This window comes from Trematomus bernacchii, unplaced genomic scaffold (assembly GCF_902827165.1).
Source record: "Trematomus bernacchii unplaced genomic scaffold, fTreBer1.1, whole genome shotgun sequence".
In the NCBI taxonomy this organism is placed as follows: domain Eukaryota; kingdom Metazoa; phylum Chordata; class Actinopteri; order Perciformes; family Nototheniidae; genus Trematomus; species Trematomus bernacchii.
The window spans coordinates 2,967,320-2,988,802 of record NW_022987771.1 but is presented as its reverse complement, the minus strand read 5'-3'; the positions used below and the strand labels follow the sequence as shown (position 1 = coordinate 2,988,802).

At 42.5% G+C, this 21,483-nt stretch overlaps 4 protein-coding genes across 7 annotated transcripts in view; 2 read left to right on the top strand and 2 right to left on the bottom strand.

Annotated features, from left to right (window-relative positions):
* The first annotated feature begins 1,979 nt into the window (after positions 1–1,979).
* Positions 1,980–5,811, top strand: lysmd3 (LysM, putative peptidoglycan-binding, domain containing 3). The gene is made up of 3 exons (XM_034148785.1): positions 1,980–2,096; positions 3,666–3,943; positions 4,135–5,811. Exons 2-3 carry the CDS (start codon positions 3,677–3,679, stop codon positions 4,831–4,833), a joined length of 966 nt encoding a protein of 321 aa, XP_034004676.1. The 5' UTR covers positions 1,980–2,096; positions 3,666–3,676; the 3' UTR covers positions 4,834–5,811.
* polr3g (polymerase (RNA) III (DNA directed) polypeptide G) lies at positions 5,812–9,790 on the bottom strand. Its single transcript, XM_034148786.1, has 8 exons — positions 9,541–9,790; positions 9,225–9,353; positions 7,969–8,098; positions 7,298–7,363; positions 7,164–7,220; positions 7,008–7,072; positions 6,213–6,341; positions 5,812–6,095 (listed from the first exon to the last, which is right to left on the bottom strand). Exons 2-8 carry the CDS (start codon positions 9,333–9,335, stop codon positions 6,003–6,005), a joined length of 651 nt encoding a protein of 216 aa, XP_034004677.1. The 5' UTR covers positions 9,336–9,353; positions 9,541–9,790; the 3' UTR covers positions 5,812–6,002.
* Positions 9,791–9,960: 170 nt separating this feature from the next.
* On the top strand, positions 9,961–13,329 carry mblac2 (metallo-beta-lactamase domain containing 2). The gene is made up of 3 exons (XM_034148504.1): positions 9,961–10,522; positions 11,668–11,882; positions 12,666–13,329. Exons 1-3 carry the CDS (start codon positions 10,081–10,083, stop codon positions 12,837–12,839), a joined length of 831 nt encoding a protein of 276 aa, XP_034004395.1. The 5' UTR covers positions 9,961–10,080; the 3' UTR covers positions 12,840–13,329.
* A 1,240-nt stretch (positions 13,330–14,569) lies between these two features.
* rtkn (rhotekin) overlaps positions 14,570–21,483 on the bottom strand; it is a 77,926-nt gene continuing 71,012 nt past the window's right edge. For 2 of the 4 annotated variants that reach the window (XM_034148806.1, XM_034148807.1), the window contains exons 6-11: positions 21,175–21,269; positions 20,253–20,359; positions 19,952–20,083; positions 18,773–18,938; positions 18,553–18,657; positions 16,241–16,953 (exon numbers count right to left, since the gene is read on the bottom strand). In XM_034148806.1, coding sequence (XP_034004697.1) covers positions 16,241–16,953; positions 18,553–18,657; positions 18,773–18,938; positions 19,952–20,083; positions 20,253–20,359; positions 21,175–21,269 — 1,318 coding nt within the window. Of the gene's footprint in view, positions 16,954–17,818; positions 17,916–18,552; positions 18,658–18,772; positions 18,939–19,951; positions 20,084–20,252; positions 20,360–21,174; positions 21,270–21,483 lie in introns of all 4 variants that reach the window. The other 2 variants (XM_034148808.1, XM_034148805.1) reach the window with 2 other exon arrangements.

Genomic DNA, 21,483 nt, shown 5'->3' with positions numbered 1-21,483 from the left:
TAATTATTCAAGGACTGACAAATTGTGTAAAATACGAAGCTTGCACATCTTTACGCAAAGACGCAGCAGCACAATGAGGCTCAACTCGTTGGTTTAACAGAAACAGCACATGTGCGCAACTTTATATGTGCCAAGATTACTTGTGGCCAGAGTAAGCCTATAGATTAGCCATCGGGGCCAATATGAGAGGGTCTCCAGCTCACCATGTGTGGCAGTTGTTGTTTTATTTCCGAGGGAGAGAGAAACCCCACACAAAGCGCAGTAATCACACTGGAGATCCTGGATGTAACCATGGAAGCATTTGTCTTCTCCTCAATGGGCTGCCCGGCCATTCATTTACTGATCGCGCTGAATCAATATTTAGGCTTTTCAATTTTATTAGCTGCTCCGAGGGGGATTCTTGGCACGATGCAAAAAGAAATTAGCAGTGGCCAAATACTTTTAATCGTTTTCTTATAGTGTTATACAATATGTCTGCTTGAGCTGTCTGGCATAATTGATGAGGAGTATCGCTAATCATGTGTTTGCTTTATTCTCAAAGCTATTAATCTAACGCCTGGAGACACCAATCATTACTGACTAAATAAATCTGTTTTGTCTCATAACCATGTGTCACAAAGCATGATCATCTCGCTTGCAAGTCTTTCTGTGAAATTACCCAGCAAAGTTTTACTCATCGCCACATTTGTATTATTAACCGGCACTCACAATGACAAAGAGAAGCATTTCAAAAAAGCAAAATAAGATGAATAATTCCCACTTACCTGACACCTTGCTTGGACTCCTAGTCCAAAATTAAACACTATAATGTTATTGTTGAGGGTAACATCGATGAGTCCTCTTCTTCTCAAACAGCAGCCAATAACAATCTCATGTTGTAGTGTTTCCTAAAAAAACTACTGATCTCGGTGTTTCACTTCAGCAGCTCTAAAGCGTGTGTATGTCATCTAACGGGACCGGGAGAAATAACGGAGACGGAGCGGTTCCCTGGTGCGTTCAGGTCATTTTCCTCTCTCTACACATACATCACGGTCCTCCTGCAGCCATGTGAGAGCTACTGCTACTGTACACACACACAGACACACAGACACAGCTCCAACACAAAGATTAGTTTGCAGCTTCTCAGTGACTCCGGCTCGTCTCCCGGTCTCTGCGTAATGAGACAAGATGTTTTAATCCCATTTGTCTCTGTGGGGTTCAGTGAGGTGGAGGACAGCGCCACCCTGTGTCCAGGACAGCCGTCTGCTCTCTTTTGTTGTCACTTCACTTTGCAAATAGGCTATGTACTTCTGTATCAGTAACTTAAAATCGATTATATACTCTGTTTCTTCTTGTTTTTTTTTTTATTTATTATTGCTTTATGAGTTATATATATATTTAAGTTGCATTGTTGGAGGAGCCTGGGACTTAAGATTTACATTGCCATAACTACTCTCTGTAGCTACTGTGCATATGACAATAAAGCCTTTGAATCTTGAATCTTACCAGTCATATCCTGTATTTCAATATTCCTGTTAACACTGCTTAACACCTGCATTTCCCTACATAGAGATCAATACGGTTTCTTCTTTATCTTAATCATATCTTAAACATGTAGTCGATAAAGAGGACTGCAGTGTTTTAAATATACTTTAAATTACACTTGTGTTTAGGCCATTTGTTAGACTAGATGAAATAACCATGCATAGGCCTACCTTATTCTACTGGATTGAGACTTTGATTTAACATGACATTTCATATTGAGCTAAGCAATCAGCTGATAGTAAAACGACAGCACAAGTCTTGGGGAAAAAAAATAAGCGATCCAAAATCAATCCAAAATCGTGGGACCTGTTATGGTTTCCTCGCGGGTAAAGTATCCAGCAACAAGTAGCTTGCCGTTTAGCGCCATCTCTCGATTAAAAGTAAGGACGTCCTCTCAGTGGTTACGCCATTACGTCATTACGTAAACATTCTGTGGACGTGGCGTAAGTTGAACAGTAACAACTCAACGGTAGCTAGCTAGCAGTTAGGACGGTATGCAAAGGTGAGACCAAAGAGAAGGGAAGTATGGATATAATCCAGGTCAACTGAATGATTGCTGTTCATCTTTTCAGGTAAAGATTATTGTTGAAGACTTCCTCCAAATATATAATTCACCAACTGTGACAACGGACTGATAGAAATGTCCATACGTTTCTAATCACAATGCACAGGGCGATGCTACTTAGCACTAGCCTAGCCTGTGTAAAGGGTTCATACTTTGCTAACTTTTCAGCAACCTGACAGTTATTTAACACGTCATTTGCCGGAGTAAACGTGTTATCTAGTTATTCCTGCTGGAGAACGATATATCCTATACTTCTGTGGGGTGAGAGACTGAGGAGTAGTATTAGCTATTTTTCATTTCTACGTTGTTATTTAAATAGTTGCTAACCTGTGATCTTAGTCACATCAGCCTTGCAAGCTTAGTTTTTAACGACACCCCTGCGTGCTTCTAAACAAAAATAATTGCAGTTGTACATATAGACAACATGTATGATTGTTAGCTGCTCAGCAGAGGTGGAATAAGTATTCAATAACTGCACTTAAGTGAGAGTAGAAATGCCAAAGAGCAGGAATACTCTGTTACAAGTAAAAGTCCTGTATTGAACATGTTACTGAAGTAAAAGTACAAACGTTTTGGCATCAAAAAATATACTTAAAGTAAAAGCATTCATTATGCAGATCGGTCCATTTCATTTATATCTTCCAAGTAACCAAAGGTACAACATAAATGTAGTGGAGTAAAAATACTGATTAGTAGTGGAGTAGAAGTACAAAGTAGCATACCATTGAAATGCTCAGGTAAAGTACAAGTACCCCACATTGTACTTAAGTACAGTACTTGAGTAAATGTACTTAGTTACTTAACACAACTGCTGCTAATTTAGCTAGCATCACTTCTCGCCAGGAATATGACATTTGGTGCTTTGCTCATAGCAGTTGCATCACAACTGCAATACGGGAAGAGTTGGGTAACACTATTTCAGAAGATATCACATTAGCTACTGAGCTTCCTATGATCGTAATCAGAAATGTTTCTAAAACCGAGGACATTGACATTCTAGAGTATTCAACATACTGCCTGCCACTTATCAAACTAACAGAGCACCAATCTTATCTAGTCTAGCTGTAACTTGGATGTCCTGGACTGTCAGAGAGATGGACTTTAGTCTCTAGTTTGCAGTACAACCTTAGGAAAGTATCATTGCTGTGGTGAACTTCTGCTTGACTCAGTAATTTGCTGGTTTCACAGACCAAAATAATACTTGAATGTATGGTTTGATTGGTTATATTTGTTGTCTGAAACAGTGAAGGTAGGACTCACATTCATTATTGTAATAGTACACAGAGAGATCCTTATTAATACGCCCACTGGTAACTTGATCTAGTCAAACAAGTAGACAATGACATCAGAGTCACATGCATGTATGGAAAATGTTTTAATGTTCCTCCTGTCAAGCTGTCAGTTGTCCAATTGTGCGCCTTGCACGACCGCACTTTAACATTACAATAATATCCTCGTCTTATCTTAAGATAAACACACTGTTAAATAAGCGTTTAATCTGACTCGAAGGACCTAAGGATGTTTGCCTTAGTTTCACATTTGTGACTCAATCCTGTCTCTTCTCTTCCCGATACAGTGTAGAAAAAAATGTCCGGTATAAGCCAGCACTATGGATTCCAGTCCGCCACCATGGTGCAGCCGGCCAATGGCGGTCACGCCTACCTGTTTGGAAACAATGGCTCAGAGAATGACTTGTCAGAAGAGGATGGGGAGAGCTATGAGCTGCGGCCCCGTGGCAGAGAGAGGCTGCGGAGAAGCACCTCCAGAGAGAGGATGGACGATATCATCTACCTGACCAAAGACATCCAGGAGGGGGACACGCTGAACAGCATCGCCCTGCAGTACCACTGCTCAGTATGTTTGTCACATGGAAAAGATTATCAACTCTGTTAGTTTGGGCTAGCCTTACTTTCATTTAATAAGTTTAGTATTTTCTTGTATTTAATACCCGGTTTGTTATTCTCTAGAGACTAGAATATTCAGACACATAGCAATTTTGTTTTGTAAACCGAATTGTAAATGTATATTTGTACTGTGTTTCTCAGGTGGCTGAAATAAAGCGTGCTAACAACCTCCTGACGGAGCAGCACTTCTTTGCCCTGCGCTCAGTCAAGATCCCTGTGAGGCGCTTCAGTGTCCTCACTGAGACGCACAGCACTGCGCCTCTCAAGTCTGCCTCCCCCTCGGGCTCCAGGCACCTGGCCCAGATCTCACCCATAACCTCCATCCCCTCGGAATCCTCCTCAGACTCTTCCTCCTCCACGGACAGCATAGAAGGGTTCCTCCTGGAGAAGGACAAGGACATCGAGCGGCTGGTGAAGTCCACGGGTCCGTCTCGGAGCAGCCTGAATGAGGTTGTTTCCTCCTTAACGCTACAGCAGCCACTACTAGGAGAGGGAGAGTACAAACCGGTGCAGAGGAAGGACCCTTATTACGGGGCAGACTGGGGCATGAGATGGTGGACGGCTGTGGCCATCATGCTGGTGGTTGGCATCGTCACACCTGTGTTTTATCTGCTGTACTACGAGGTTCTCATGAAAGCTGAAGTCAGCCATCACGGCATTCCTACAGCGGCTCATGGCGACAGACCTCATGGACATCCAGACGGCAATCATTTAAACATTCCTGCAAGAGAAGACCACCACGCTGTGGAACATGCTGGAAATGTTTTGAATGGAGATTCACAGGGAGCGGCTGGAGATAAAGCAGGAGACGGTGAACACGGAGGACTTGAGAAAACATAACGAGGGATTATAACTTTTCATAGAAGACAAATGCCAACTCTAATAGAACTGGGTGGATGAACCCCTTGAGTCGTTTTTAAAGACCTAATGCAATCTGTCTGACGTGGAGTCTCTTTTATAGTGCGAAAAGTCATTTTTATAGGGTTGAAAGACATTCCTTGTGTCTGCCAATATACAGATGTGCTTTTTAAAAAGGAATATCAATGGCCTAAAGAAACTAAATGTTATGATTGGCTGAAAAGGGATACATTTCAGAGTTTATATCAGGATACCCAATAGATTTCAGGTTATCAAAAATGTTGGGTTGGTCCATTTGCTGCTCAAAATGTAAGAATCTAGGTGATGTTTTTGTTATCTGCATTATCCATAAGCTACCCTCAAACTGTATGAAAAACAAACACAGCAGCACTTCCCAATTTCTGTTTAAACAGGGATGGAAAATAATCTTTAATTCTCCAGATTTCATTTAAATGCTGTTTTACTCAGTTTGATTTAAGTGTATTTCTTGCCATGTATGAAATAGTGTATTTTCTAATGCTGTGTGTTGGGGAAAGTATGGCTGCGGCCATTGAGTTTAATATGTGCTAATTTATTTAAAGAATGTAGTGCATTAGCCTTTACTTACAATATCAGTATTGGAAGGTACTAGTTAAACTATTTTCGGAATTTCCATTCAAGTTGCTTGAATTTATTTTTGCGTTAGCTTGCAGGGAGAAATGCATTTTTTTTCCATTTAAAAACCTCGGAGAGCATGGTGAGGAGAATGGGAAATGCACATTATTCCCAAAGTGACTCAAACTTGTAATTATTTGAGATTTTAGACTTTGTTATATAGCCCTTTTATTTGATCAACGTGTCCACTTGATACTTTATAAAAAAGCATTACATGTTGTCGACAGTATGTGCCTTTCAACCTGTGGAAGTGTGCCACAGGCTGGAAAATAAAATACATCTATTTTGAATAAATTATTGCCAGTGCACATCGTTTGGCATTTCTTATTTACACAAGTCAAAGAAAAGCTTGTCACTCAGGATCGCACAGAATAAAGAAAACAAACATATCACTCTGCTACACATCGTTCCCAACTTATCTACAATATTTAACTAAGAAACAATCACTCAATGATTGTTTACTTTAACCCAGTCTTCGTGGTTGAGTCACACTTCTTTCAGTATGTTCCCTCGCCATCCACGTTCTCATCACTGCCGGCACCACCAAAATCTTCGCCATTGTCAAAATAGCTGTCAATGTAGTCGTTTTCCTAAAGGGGAACAAAAGAAACATACATATATTATTATTAAGTCTCCTTACATCAACCAGACATTTGGATTCAACACATTTGCTAGTAGAAATGTCAGGTTATTGTTTGTTATATCACCTCTTCAACATCTTCTTCATCATATTCTTCCGCTTCAATTTCTTCCTCCTCCTCTCCCTCATTCACTTTTTTCTTTTCGGTCTCATCATCCGATTTCTCAGGGTTCCCGTCATCTTTCTTTTCCAGTTCCTGAAATATTTACAACATTACATTATTTATGTAAAAAGTTAAAACATTTGCTAGCTCAGAAGTGCATCAGCTCCACTTGAGGCAAGAAAATATCCAACCCAGTCTCACGGCATTTCGTGTTATAGTCACGAAATTAATTTAATCTATTGATTCGTGTTCACCAACACCATTTTCGCATTTTTTTCGTGTCGCACTGAACGATTTAAAAGCAATGTATTCTATTGGTAGTATGTTTCGTGCCTGCACTGCGTCTTTTTGTCCGGTCGGGTCTTGGAAGACCGGAAGCTGTGTGGTTCATAAAAACATTTTCTTACTCAATATCTTACCCTAAGCCTAACCCTATAATGTCGGAGTTTTTTTGCCGTCCGCGAGGAAAATAAATGGGGCTCAGAGCCTCAGAATACTGAAATCTGTATTTTTTGTCATATTTTTTTCCTTCTAATTTGTTATTATTTGGTGCAGGCACGAAACATACTACCAATAGAAATACATTGCTTCTATAATCTTTCTGTGTGACACGAAAAAAATTACAAAATCGTGTTGGTGAACACGAATCAATAGATTAATTTCGTGACTATAACACGAAATGCCGTGAGACTGTGTTGAAATAGCAGTACATATATATTCGGCTTTGAAAACTGAACAAACAAGTGAAAAGAAACTTACATCTAATTTTGTCAGCATAGCCTCCGTTTCTTTGCGTGAAATCTTCACAGCTTTCTTCTTTTTGACTGTTGGATTAGGGCATTATGTTGTTACTGTTATAAACATCAAATGGAATCTCACATATCACAAATATTACATATAATGTATTTTATTTACCTGGTTTAACAACTTTTTTCTTTTGTGGCATCAATTCTTTTGGGAGGAGGCTCCAGTCTAAAATGTCAAAGAGAGTATTAATAATATATTTTTTTAATTTGCTATGATCACATGACAATGTATTGCGCATGTACCTGGAGTCCAGTTTGCATCATCTAACTGGCGTTGCTTCAGGTATCTCTCCGTGTATCTCTCCACTTCTGTTGTATGTAAACAAGAGACATGTCTTCAGTAACACTCTTAAACAACAACTCTCACACTCAGCAGTTTATCACAACCATGATTGATTGCATCAACACAAACACTGTGATACTCCTGAGCAACAATATCTCATAGTTGGATTAAAAGGTCAGCAATTGTCGTCTCCATAAATATACATATAATTCAATTAGTGCCCAAATAAAAGTGATTTGAACCTGATCAATCCTAGTCCATTGTGATTAAAGTGACATTATTCTGTGATTACAAAGCACGTATATGATGCATCTGACAACATTTAGACAAGACATTCTGAAAACGTCATTATTTTTTGGAAATATATTTAGCTCATTGCTGAATAAGGGAACTCATGAAAGCCCTATCAGCACAGATCATATCAATCGTATTAAAGCCAACCGGATGAGGCAGCAGCTGCAACTCAATATTCTGCAAAATATCTTCCTCTGTCTCTCCTTTTCCCAGATATAACCCTAATGAAATGTCTCAGTTCCTAAGTGCTGCATTATCTTCCCTCACAGCAGCCAATTGTCTTGCCATAGCATTACTACCAGCCGTCAGGTCTCTAATGCACTGCTCTCCTCCTCACCTGCTTTATTGGCATGACACTTGATGTTGTGAGGTAGCTGTTGCATCGTTCCCCTCATTTCCTGTTTCAAAGCCAGCATGTAGTCCTCTTCCTCACCAGCTTTCAGCGGAACCGGCTTAAAGTCTATGTTCTGGGAGGGAGATAATAGCTATGACAGTAAGGTTACTTTTTCACAGGTAAATGTGTTGCCTAAAGTACACTATTTAGCTGATGTGGCAGCATGAAGGATATGTTTATATGTATGCAGCTTCAGTGTTACCTTCTATTCTTATTTACCACACTTTATTTTAATTTTAGGGAATATCTTAGCAATAAATATATTACACTAAGGTGCTTTATGGTAAAAGGTACCACATTGGTCCTGCATTGATCTGAAAAAGATGACATTTGAAATGCAGCATTAGCTGAATTCCACCCTGCCAAGTAATGGTGCAAAGGGCTTTTGGTATAAATGAGCAAAAGCTAGCTCAAAATGTAAAGAAAAACAAGAAAATTATGCTCACTATCTCCTGAGTTGTTCACCATAATGCAAGACACACGCATAAAAGAACAACACTATTTTGTTCTGGTGGTTTGGGGATATATACCACCAAAATCAAATGGTCATGATTAGTCTCTTAGAGCAAGATATACACAAATCTGTCATGTTTTGTGTGCTGGTTGTACATGCATAGAGCATTTATGCATTATTTACAGAGTGTTTACGGATAAGGAGTCAGTTAGGACCATAACAATAAGCTATGCCCGCCCCTATAGATTTATATTGGTTGCATCATGCAGAAAATAACATTAGCATCCTAGAGCAACTCATACAGAATATTGTCTATTCGAACATTAGCATGACAACAAACTTTACTTTAGTTGTGTACACAACACTTCTCTACTAAATCATATATAAAACATGGTGATATATGGCAACAAACACAAACAGAACCCTGGCTTGTTTCCAGTCAGCCAAATTGTGAGGAACATGAGGTTTGGATATACGCTTAGGAGACAAATATAAGATTGTTTTCTAATAGATCATAATGGAAGCTATGTTTTCTGGGAAGTCTACTTTCTAAATCTCATGCATAAGTCTTTCTGATTTGTCCACAAATACCTTGAATTACATCATCCCTGAAAAGTTCTGCCATACAACACCTTGAGTTTTAATAGGTGAATTTGATATACTGCAATGTGATATGTCATCCAGGCATCTCTGAATTTCTGTGTGTGTGTGTGTGAGAGTTTATGTGTGTGTGTATGGTACTTACTGGAAACAGCGGCATGGGCCCCACCCTGGAATCTGGCATGCTACCCCTGCCGATGCCTAGAGCCTCGATGTTAAAGGTAAAGGCCCCCACTCCACGACCCTTGCCTGCCATGGCTGTACTCCTCTGTTCCTGCAACACAGCAGCCACATGCCTTTAGTCAACGTCACTGACAAACACGTGTGCACACAACAACTTAATGTAACGTTAACACAGCTTTAACGCATTTTGCCTGACTTTGCCTACTATGAGGCGATGGTCGGCATTGAAATAGTACACTGAAGACACATTGAGTCGTACAATAAGTGGTTATACTCACTATGGGACTGTTTGTAAATTTCTCCTTATGTGGAGACGTATCTCAGTGGATTTTTGGTGGCATTTAGCCTTTTAGCCTGTACTAACTCTCCATGGTTTCACTTATGCAGTTTACTTGTCAATACCATTCAGCTACTCCGGTGTATCTATGGTTCGGCACTAAAAATAACTCCTTAAATTCACTGAATGTATAGTTAAACGTAATAAAGATGCGGCTTTCTACATGCAACGTGGAAACCTGTGCAATGTGCATGGACTACACTCAGCAGTATGCGTAAATGTGGCTTTTAGTCGCCCCGCCCCCATGTGATGTGAAGAAGGCGGGGCTTGCGTACAGCCAATAGAGTAGCGCGCTTTATGTTGCCGTCATTAATCTGGTCGTCCAGTGAGAACGCTCTCTTCCTGCAAGGGTGTGTCCGCTGGCCACCATCACATTAACCTCAATGAAAACACATCACCTCAAGCTTACACCTCTCCGCCGCAAAATCACCTGACAGCACAACACCCGCAGCAGGTTACGTCGACCAGTGCATGAACTGGGATGTCTGCAGCCGACTGGTACGCTCACAAATCGCTGGGAGACGGACTCTTCTGGATCCAGGAGCGATTCTACCAGTCGGAAAATCGGGCCAACATCTGGTTGCTGCGCGGCTCGCACCAGGACGTTGTGATAGACACTGGGCTGGGCTTGAGGAGCTTACCTGACTACATCGACGGCGCGGGGCTGCTGGGCGAAGACCCGCAGAGGAAGAACCCGCTGCTGGCCATCGCCACCCACGCGCACTTCGACCATTCGGGGGGTCTGCATCAGTTCCAACAGGTGGGCGTCCACAGCGCCGAGGTCGATGCCGTGGCTAACGGAGACAACTTCGAGACGGCCACCTGGCTCAGCGACAGAGAGATAGCCGAGGCTCCCAGTCCGGGATGGAGGGCACGGAACTACAGAGTGAAGGCTGTGCAGCCCACACACATCCTGCAGGAGGGTAGGTAGGAGATGCAAGCTTGGCACCTATTGTTTACTACAAGGGAATGGACCTGTAATCAAAGGCTATAGGTCATAATGTCTTATCGCATTAGGGATAAGCATCACGGTCGATACCGGTTAGACGAGATTTAATGGGTGCACCTGGACTTCAGTAGCTATGCTCTTGCACATTATGCTCCATACAGAACCCTATTTCTCCACCCACAGGAGGATTACACCGCACAATGCATTTGGCAGAACATCAAAAATGACTTGCTAAATGAATGCAGACATGCATTTGTGCACATTCATGAATACATCAAAAGTAGAGGAACCATATCAGGTGTGGAGTATTGCTAACAACATTTTGCATCAGTGTCATAAAGGATGGTGCACAATGCTTATTTGTATTTGCTTAGGCAGGAGTGCAATATGAGTTGAGATGTAACACTTATCCAGGTGGTAATTGCTTGTATACAGAATCCAACTGTGTTGATGTGACAAGAAGAAAAGTGTTTTTTTGTTGGCAGCTGCTTTGCTCATTCTTTTTCTGTCAGTGCAGATCAGCTCTATTTTAAGCTGCTGACTCAGCAGTTTTTTCCAAGAAAGAAAGAAGAAAAGAATGCAGAGATGTGCCATGCTCATGGAAAGCATCCCACTTAGTATTAATAACATCCCAGCATTGATTGATCCATAACCCACTGTGTTGTTTGCAGATATACACCACAACCAAACACCTATAGATAAAACTCACATTCTGGCAAATGTCTGCAATTTAACATTAATTGCATCATAAATGCTGCATGAAGCTTATATTACTAAGGATTTGTTTGTGTAATGTATGCACAGTCAGTCAATGCACGGACTTGTTCTGCTGTGTCAGAGCCACTGCTGCAGTGCAGTTGGATATCTCATTGCCTGGTATTTCAGTTTCACCTTTCTGTAAGACTGTGCAACTTCTCTACTAAATCAATGAGTTACTGAATGTCCTGAACTGCACTACATGGTGATATGTGGCAACAAACACAAACAGAACCCTGGCTTGTTTCCAGTCAGCCAAATTGTGAGGAACATGAGGTTTGGATATACGCTTAGGAGTGGGATGCGTTTGTGTTAGTATCTTTAAATTATTTTGTAAACATCTCTCCTTCTCTGTCTTTCTAGGTGATGTCATTAACCTGGGCGACAGACAGCTGAACGTGCTCCACATGCCCGGCCACTCGCGGGGCAGCATCTGCCTCCACGACCGGGACAATAAGATGCTCTTCAGTGGAGATGTAGTGTATGAGGGCGCCATGATTGACTGGCTGCCCTACAGCCATGTCAGTGACTACATCAGCAGCTGTGAGCGTCTGGTGGGGCTGGTGGACAGCGAACAGGTGACACTCAAACACAGCTGAGGGTAGACAGACTGTATCTGCTACTTCAGCTCATAGTGCCACTGCCTTGGAGCAGATTTTATTTAGCAACTTTGTTTTCATTGTCGAGTGAACTGATGATCTTTGTTTGAAAAAATGCTGAAAAGCGTTCATTAGTATTTGCCAAAGAGGAAAGATTAAATCATCAAGTTTATTTTTGTTTCCACAAAGCAAATATATTTTGAGTATGTGACTGAGGAGTACATAAACCAGAACATATTTACATTTTACAAGCTGGATTCAAACTTTTGTTTCAATGTTTTCTTTAAAACTAACTAATACATTGATAAGCAACATGGTTAATTTAAATCTGAAAACGTATTGATGAGTCTTAGTAGCTCTACTTTGATCCATAAAGTATCTAATCCAATTGTCAAAATATTGTATTATTTTCCTATTATGAACATGTCATGGTCCTCTTATGTAAGTACATTTTAGGGTGATTTGTTTTCACTAACTACCCTCTGTACTAATGAGATTTCATACTTTATGTACAACCTACATTTTTCCAGAAACTGTTTATTAAAATAGGAAATATAATTATGAAGTATTTTGCGTGTTAATCCTCAATCAAGATTAACCAGCATTTGTTAAGGAGCTGCAGATGAAGATACAGAATTCAGATCCATTCAGAACCCAGAGAAATGACACTCGATTGTGACACTGCTTATGACTTGTGTATTCATTTATCATGTGCTGTACATCCTTTTATAAGTGTTTAACAACTAGCCGTTCATTTTACAGGTGGACCAAGTCCTCCCAGGACACTACAACACCTTCGGTGCGAAGCGGCTGCACCGGATAGCATCGTCATACATCAGCAGAGCTGGCACGTGCCCTGCAAAGTTCTCCACGTTCGCCTGGGGAACTCTGGCCGGGGTGGCGCTGCGGGCGTTTAACCCCCGCTGTGCCTGCTGAGGAGAGGGGACCATGGAGCGTGAGGAAGCACAAGTGCACAAAGAAAGAGCATTTAAATATGGAGGGCACCCTCATTTATCTGTATCTCGATGTATCATTGTTCATTTACTTATGTAATCCAACGTATATCATTGAATTGCCAAACTTTGTGTTAAATGCCCTGTTTGGGTTACATAAGTCAATAATCAGCCTCATATGAAGCATACAATATAAAGTATTTATGTGATTCTGTTCTATACTAATCGATATGTATTTGTTAATATGGTTTTTTATACTTTGAGCATTTCAATTATTAATAGCACAACAATGGTAAAACTCTGCACTGCAAACAGGAAGCAGAGTCAGTATGGCCATAGTATTTCTCTATGCATTTTACAATGCTCAGTGAAGACTCGCTGTCGACTACCTCGAATGTTTGTAACAGTGATTTGTACTATTGACAGATATAAGGCTTTGGTATATAAACAATGAGAATAAAGCCTCTGTTCTACCTGCCTTTCTTTTTGAATCTACAAGACAACTGCACATGGTGTTTTATCTGTCGTCTTTAGAAGGGTTCTCCTTGGGGATTATTTGGTGGAAGGAGAAAAACAACACATTTTGATAGAATATGATCCATCACTCATCTCAGCAGGAAACCGATAGACTGTCCACTCCAAGTAGGGAATGAGTCCTTACCCCAAGTGAAGGAGTTCAAGTATCTCGGGGTCTTGTTCTCGAGTGAGGGAACAATGGAGCGTGAGATGGGCCGGAGAATCGGAGCAGCGGGAGCGGTACTGCAGTCGCTTTACCGCACCGCAGTGACGAAAAGAGAGCTAAGCCAGAAGGCAAAGCTACCGGGCCATTTTCGTTCCTACCCTCACCTATGGTCATGAAGGATGGGTCATGACCGAAAGAACGAGATCGCGGATACAAGCGGCCGAGATGGGTTTTCTCCGCAGGGTGGCGGGCGTCTCCCTTAGGGATAAGGTGAGGGACTCAGAGTTGAACCGCTCATCCTTCGCGTCGAAAGGAGCCTGTTGAGGTGGTTCGGGCACCTAGTAAGGATGCCACCTGGGCGCCTCCCTAGGGAGGTGTTCCAGGCACGTCCAGCTGGGAAGACACCAAGGGGTAGACCTAGGACCAGGTGGAGGGATTATATCTCTTCGCTGGCCTGGGAGCGCCTTGGGATCCCCCAGTCAGAGCTGGTTGATGAGGGGAAAGGAACGTTTGGGGCTCTCTGCTGGAACTGCTACCTCCACGACCCGACCACGGATAAGCGGGAGAAGATGGATGGATGGATGATCCATCACCTGCCCGATGTGCAGAGCTCTTCAAGTGACTTAAAGAGGCCTTGTTGTGGTTTTTGGAGTTTTCACTTTCCTGTAGTGTGTTCTAAAGGTTTTTATGAATGTAAAAGGTCTGAAAAGGGACTCATTTATTCACTTCCTGAACATAGTGAAATCACTTTGTAACACTCATGCTTCTATAGGCTAGCTCTCCAACACATTGTACGTGATAGATTAAGGGGCAGGACATCTCTAAGTGGTTGACTAATCACAACAGAGCCGGCCAGTTAACCAATCAGAGCAGACTGCGCTCTGGTTTCAGACAGAGGGTGAAAAGAGGTGCTGCAGCACAGGCAGTATGAGAGAAATAAAGAGCTTTTTGAACATTAAAGCCTGTAAACATGTCACAGGAGAGGAACTAAATACTAATATGAAGCTGAAAAAAAAGTGTCAGTCTTGTATTGATAAAACATTTATTATAATTAATGTAATATTATTTTTACAGGAGATTTCCACATTTCTCATTTTATGTCCGCCTTTATGACGGCGTACATGCAGAACACAAAGCCTGCTAACAGGAGAAACTCTTGCAAGGTTATAACACTCAATGTTACCTATGCATAACAGTTATACATCTGCACATCATCTGTTAACATTATGATAATCGGGTATCAATATAGCTGCATTTATAACAAAATCAATTATGTAACAAAAGAGAAAAAAAAGGAGGTTTATTTGTTAATTTATAAAAATTAATTTACAGTAACAAATGCTGTTTTTCTAACATTTGACAGTTTGTATTTCTTAGTCAAAATAATCACCCGAGTGCTGAGGCCCAAGAAACTGTTAAAGTAAAACCAACAGTAAAAGAAAGAGAAGAAGAGGTTTTACTGCACAGACACACACTCTCCTATAAGATGTATAACGGACGCCTTGAGTCAGATGACTGTTTTCTTACATAAATTAAAATTAAATACTCAAATGGCAGGGTAAACCATTAGCTTGCTCTTACTCTGACCTATTGATTGGTTATAGTTTCACATAATAATCCACTGCTTAAAAAGTTGTTTTATAACATATGATTGGTGGATGCTTCACATTTATTGAAATGTCTATAATAAGGAACCGGAAAGCTTAAAAAACCCACACTACTGCATTAATGTAAAATTATGTTTTATGAGGACGTCTTTTGTTTTTAATGATATTCAAAGTTTGAGTTGAGTTATTACATTTTTATTTTAATGCTTTCCTATGTATTTAGGGATATGTTACCTACCTCTACCTGTGGATAGTGTGCAGATACATGTGTGGGAGTTGAGACCAGAGATCACAGTATTAACCAGTACAGTGTGTGAGCATTTGCTTTCACCAGATTCATGGTTGAAACGTGTAATCATACAGAAACAAAACAAAATGGTGCATAGTCATTTTAGGAGAACCATGTATGAATAATTAGACGCGTGCACTGAAGTAGATATCACAGTTCAGACAGCAGACAGACACCAACGCTTCCCTCCACACTTTATCATTTGAAAACTCTTGGCCGTCTTGCCTGTTCATCTCGACTCATGCTCACTAGCTTTCATAGCATAAACACTGCAAACCTTGATTTTTTTTTAAATATTGATAGGAAACATCCAGTCAAAACACTGCAGGTGACATTTATAGAGATGATTTTGAGATCCTGTTTCTGTTGCCAGGATGCAGAGGGAAAAAAAAAACCTTTCTAGTTTCAGGGCGGACAGTAGAGCCCAGTGTGGCGAGTTAATCTGAAGTCCTTAGCTCTTAACATCACTTTCTCACAAGCAGCATGACCATAATAATTTTTCAAAGCAAGCAGAGTACCTCCCATTTAGTTCTGGACCATCTTCAGCAAAGTGCCGCCTGCAGTGATTGTCACCTGTCCTTTGTGATAGAAGACATTCCAGTTTGCTCCAGGAGGGTCTTCAATGATCCACCCCCCCCCCCCCCCCAGGACGCAGGCCAGAGGCAGCTTATCCTCCTCAGGGCTGTGCATGTTGCCAACAGACTGCCTGAGGTCGGTTCACATATGTTAAGCCAGTTAAACCTTGATTTAATGAGAACTGTTGCCTTTAGGTCAGTGTTAAAAATGTCTGTCTGGCAGCACGCGCTTCACACCTGACTTTGGAGCCAGTTGCGAGGATCGAGTCTGGCCCTGAGGTTCCTGAGGCTGCGTCGGGCCGGGGAGGGCCGGGAGAAGGGGGCCCCCTCGGAGGACTCAGGGCTGTGGCGGCCCTCACTGTTGCTGGAGCTGTTGCTGGAGGTGGAGCTGGAGCAGGAGAGCGTGGTCTGGGTGCTGCGCTGCGACCGAGGGGAGCGAGAGGAGACAGGGAGCGGGGTGAGCAGCGAGGAGGTAGGAGGCTGGCAGGAGCACTGGAAGGTCCCTCCCCCTCTGAACCCCCTCCCCCGCAGGGTGCTGAGCTTAGCATCCAGGGAGAAGGTGCGTGGCCTCAGGCGGGAGGGGGACGAGGACAGGAGGGAGAAGTTTGAGGAGGGCTCGGGCCAGGCGTGGCGGTGGGAGCAGGGGCTGGTGCTGCAGTGGCTGTCGCTGTCCGAGGTCAGGCTGGCGTCTGAGGAGAGCAGGCTGAGCTGGGGGCAGCGGTGGGGGCTCGCAGGGCTGCGGGGGGGGCGGTGAGGTGTGCAGGGGCTGTGGCCGGAGAAGCGGGAAGTACAGGGGCGAGGGCGGCCAGCGCTTTTGGGGTTGTTCTCCTCAAACAGAGACATCCAGTTCGGGGAGGTGCCCAGCTGGCTCCGGAGCTCCAGCTCCTGCATCCTCCGAGCCAGGATGTCCGACACCGTGCTGAGGTCATCAGATGACTCAATAACTGCAGCAGGAGGGACGCAGAAACACTCATTATTATACAGCTGTTTACTGATCTGGAGCATGGGTTTTCAAATTAAAAGTTTTTAACATTTGAACTGGTAATACAGCCATAACTTGGAAATAATTAAAATGTTGTTTCTTAATATTGTTTTTCACACTTAAAGGTAGGGTAGGTAATTTAGGAGAAACCAGCTCGAGTGCGCTAGAATTTGAAAATACACAACTGGAAAAAATCTCCCACTTCCTTACAGAGCCCCTCCTCCAACACACACGAACACGCACATGACCAATGAGGGCACGAGATAAGTTTGTGCCCCGATGGAAGGCTGACAGGCAGGTAGGCCATCCAGTTATTTTAGCCGGGCCGGCTAAAATGATTGGTCGTGCTTTTTACAGTATTACGGCATTTTTTTATGGATTTTTTGTCAAAGCACTTAAGATATTCATTGCTATCGGGATGTTAAGAGCATTCCATGGAATATAACACAAAGTGTATCTCGAGCCGGTTTCTCAAATGTACCTACCCCACCTTTAAGTCAGAGACTAGGATTAGTTTAATTCCAAAGTAATGAACATTTCGATCTCCCTGGAAGTATGGATTATGTACGGATTAGAGACATACTTGCACTTCATAAAATGTTAGTTTGAAATGTATTCTTAGAAGTAGAAGAAGAAGTAGAAGAAGAAGATGTTTTGATATTGTTTTTAAGTTATTTTATAATGATGAAGGAAAAAAAGATCCTGTCCTTTAATGTTTTGCATAATATTCCCACCATCAGTGACCTTATGGTGGTTTTGCAGTAAATCCTGGACTGCAACATTTACCACAACATCATTTACAAGGAGCCCTACACCTGTTACTTCACCTGTCGTTGTAATAGGACGAGAGCAGAGCGCGAATCTCAGCAGACACAGCGTTATCCTGCAGCAGAAGACCCTCAGAGGAGGGCGTGGCAAGAGGGGCTGCCAGGGCGGGGGGGGGGGGGGGGGGGGGGGGTTAGGAAAACCGAGAGGGAAGGTTGGCGAGAGAGAAAGGGTGGAGAGGATAGGAGGTGTGCAACAGGTGGAGTTAAGTGTGTGTTTTGATGGTGGCGGGAGAAATCGATAAGGGTTTATTGTTTATTAAGGAAATGAATGTTATGGCATGATGAGAGAAGGGAAGAAGAAATCACTCAAGGATAGTTGATGAAAAAAGTGGCGTTGATTATACATATTTATGAGGACACGGGGAAATAATAAAAGGACAAAAGAGACAGAGTCAAGGAGCGATGGATTCAGGACACACGAGGACAATTGGAAAGGACAAAGAGGAACAGAGAAAGAGAAGACAGAGAGTCAGCGTGTCAGAGATAAGATTCGATTCTACAGAAGTCAAGCAGCAGAGTGTGAGTTCGAGATATCGCAGAGGAACATTTGATTATGACAGCATCTCACATGCACATAGACTGAAAGGAATTAAAGCTACACACAGTCACATGCAATGCAGACGCAATGCTTTCTCTCCCTGCCTCAATGTTTATGTTTAGTTACTTATTTCATCGACTAAAATAATACTTTTTTATTTCATATTCACAATGATATTATCACAGTGAAATCTTACCCATTTCGTGATAGAGTGAGCCTTGTTTTGGTGTGACGGGAGTCGGTTTCCGTGGCGATGGCAGTTCAATTTTCATTAAGTCATCACAACACTGTTTCCATTGGCCTGTATTTTGAAGAAAAACTCATTTTAACAAAACAATATATGGAAAACTTTATGTAGCTATGGTTAATGTGAGTTACTGTCTTCACACGCTTCCTATGTTAAAGCAAACACTTACTCATGTCGTAGAAATGTTGCCAAAAGGCCTCCATCCACCGGTGTGTGTCCTCGCGGCTGTCTGACGTCAGTGTGTGTGTAACCTCCTCACCTCCGTACTGGTTACTGATACAGATATTCTGAACTTTACTTTGAGGGTCTTTCTCTGACGCACGTATTCTGGTCTCCTGAAAAAATGAGCGACAAAGAATACAATCGTCTGCTACAAAATGACTACAATCACGAATGAATGCCAGCACTCCTGAATGAACAAAATTATGCACCGCAACAAGTGATTATTACAGCAATTGTAGTTGTGAGTCTCCACTGAAAATAAGCCCCTGACTAATAAGCCGCTAATTAGCCCTCTTCCAATCCATTTCCCTTCTGCAATTATCCAACAAAAGGTGCAGACTCCCAATTCCCACATCCTCGTTCTATTCCAAATGTGTCTAAGTGTGTTTTTGACCTCTAGATGGCAGTGTTGTTCCATTCATCACCCCGCGCTCCCTCCTCACTCTTAATAAGAGACAACTGACTAACAAAAGGATCATACAGACTCTTCTGATGTGTCTGACTTGGCTTCAGGTTCAGCTGTGAGATCAGGGTCAGACAAAGACTGAATGAGTCACCACGGGAGGAATGGGAAGGCCCACAGGCATCAACTCAGACACAGACACAGGACATAAGACGATCAAGGACCCATGTTATTCATATTTGTGCCTGGAAAATCGGGACGAGGGATGAAAGAAATATGATTAGTAGTTAGATGAGCCTGAAAACTGTGTCTTACTGTGTTTGCAAAGACTGGAGAACACCCTGAACAAATCTCATTTGAAAATCTTCAAAGCCTTTTATCTGGAGATGCCTGCTCTTTTCAAGCCTTGCTGAACATTTTACACAGTTACACCTGAAAGCTGAGAGCCAGTTTCCACCTCTTGGCTTTCAAGCAGCTCTACATTGGGTTACTAGGGGATAAGTTCCTTGCTGAAAGGCACTTTAATAGTAGTTACTAAGAGAAGAGCTCAATTTTTCTTGGCTCATGGTCTACCAGCTGGCTAGAGACTCAAATTGGCAGCAAATCACAAGTCCATACCTTTCCATCTTTGCTACTGATGCCTTAAGCGTAAAACAAAACAACTCTATTGGTTTTGTAAGTCAGGATCAACCTCAGATATTTGTTTGTGCTTCCTTTGCTGACCTTGTTGATGGCGATGGTGAAAGCTGGCTCGACGTTAGCCTCCACATCTTCTTGCCGGTGGTAGCAGAAAAGGCTTGTTCCTTTTAGCACGCCGTACACTTTAGTCCAACTCTGAGGTTCACCTCCCAACTGCTGCGAGGTGGAGAAAAAGATCAGTCATGTGTGGAGTGAAAGACATGGAGAGAATCACCAAGAGAAGGGAGGAGGAGGAAGACATAAAGACAGAAATAAACCAGGACAAAAGCCAAAAACTCTTCAAACCCGGAGAGGGATATTTCCCCTTTCACACCTGCCAACTTACCTTCACTTTCAAACATCCACTCATCATCTGTCGGGTCATACAGTGAGGCTGAGCTGCGAAGCGACAACACATACTGCCATAGAGCGGCAGCCAATAGGAACACTCCTCTACAGGGAAGAGAAGAGATGGGCAAAGATAAACACCATGAATAAATAAAATATTCACACACACACACACACACACACACACACACACACACACACACACACACACACACACACACACACACACACACACACACACACACACACACACACACACACACACACACACACACACACACACACACACACACACACACACACACACACACACACACACACACACACACACACACACACACACACACACACACACACACACACACACACACACACACACACACACACACACACACACACACACACACACACACACACACACACACACACACACACACACACACACACACACACACACACACACACACACACACACACACACACACACACACAAAAGGGAAAGGGTGTAAAAGACTGGCAGCTGCAGGGAGTGTCATGAAGTGCAGCAATGAAACTTTACTGCACGCTGAAGGGCCAATGAATAAAACACTAGGGGCCTGTCTGTCTGAGGGGTCCGGGCCCTTGTTAGCCCACATCATCACAGCTTTACACAGCAGACACCTCACTAGAGCAGTCTTTATAACTTTGACCTTGACAATGGCTGTCTGTCAGAGAACATGGGGGGGGACAGAGAAGAAGAGGAAGTAGAAGAAGAAGAAGGGGGAGGAGGAAGTGTACGCTTTGGTTAAGGGAAATTATTAAAGTGCTGAGAACAGAAGTGAGACGGTGATGAGTGAAGCACAAAAAAGAGACAGATGGCGGATTTGGCAGAGAGCAGAGAAAGATGGAGAGGCGACAGATTGATGGAGGCTGCCACTCACCGTTGCCTGAGATGGTGAGGTCATGTGTGCGAAAACTGTCCTGGATGTGTGACAGCGACATGGTGGTATGAGCTAAAAGGTGGTACTTAGGACCCCTGTCAACACACAAGAGAAGGAATACAAATTTATGTTTTGGTTTGAGCATCCATTTTCTCAAAACAACTCCATTAAGTATTTTTGTACTCTCTGAAATAAACATTATTTCACTCTGTATTCTCCCTCTACTCTCCTTCTTTTGTGTTTAAATGCAGCTTGTATCCTTAGTGTTGCATTACAACCACCTTATCAGTATCCAGTTTTCATATTTGG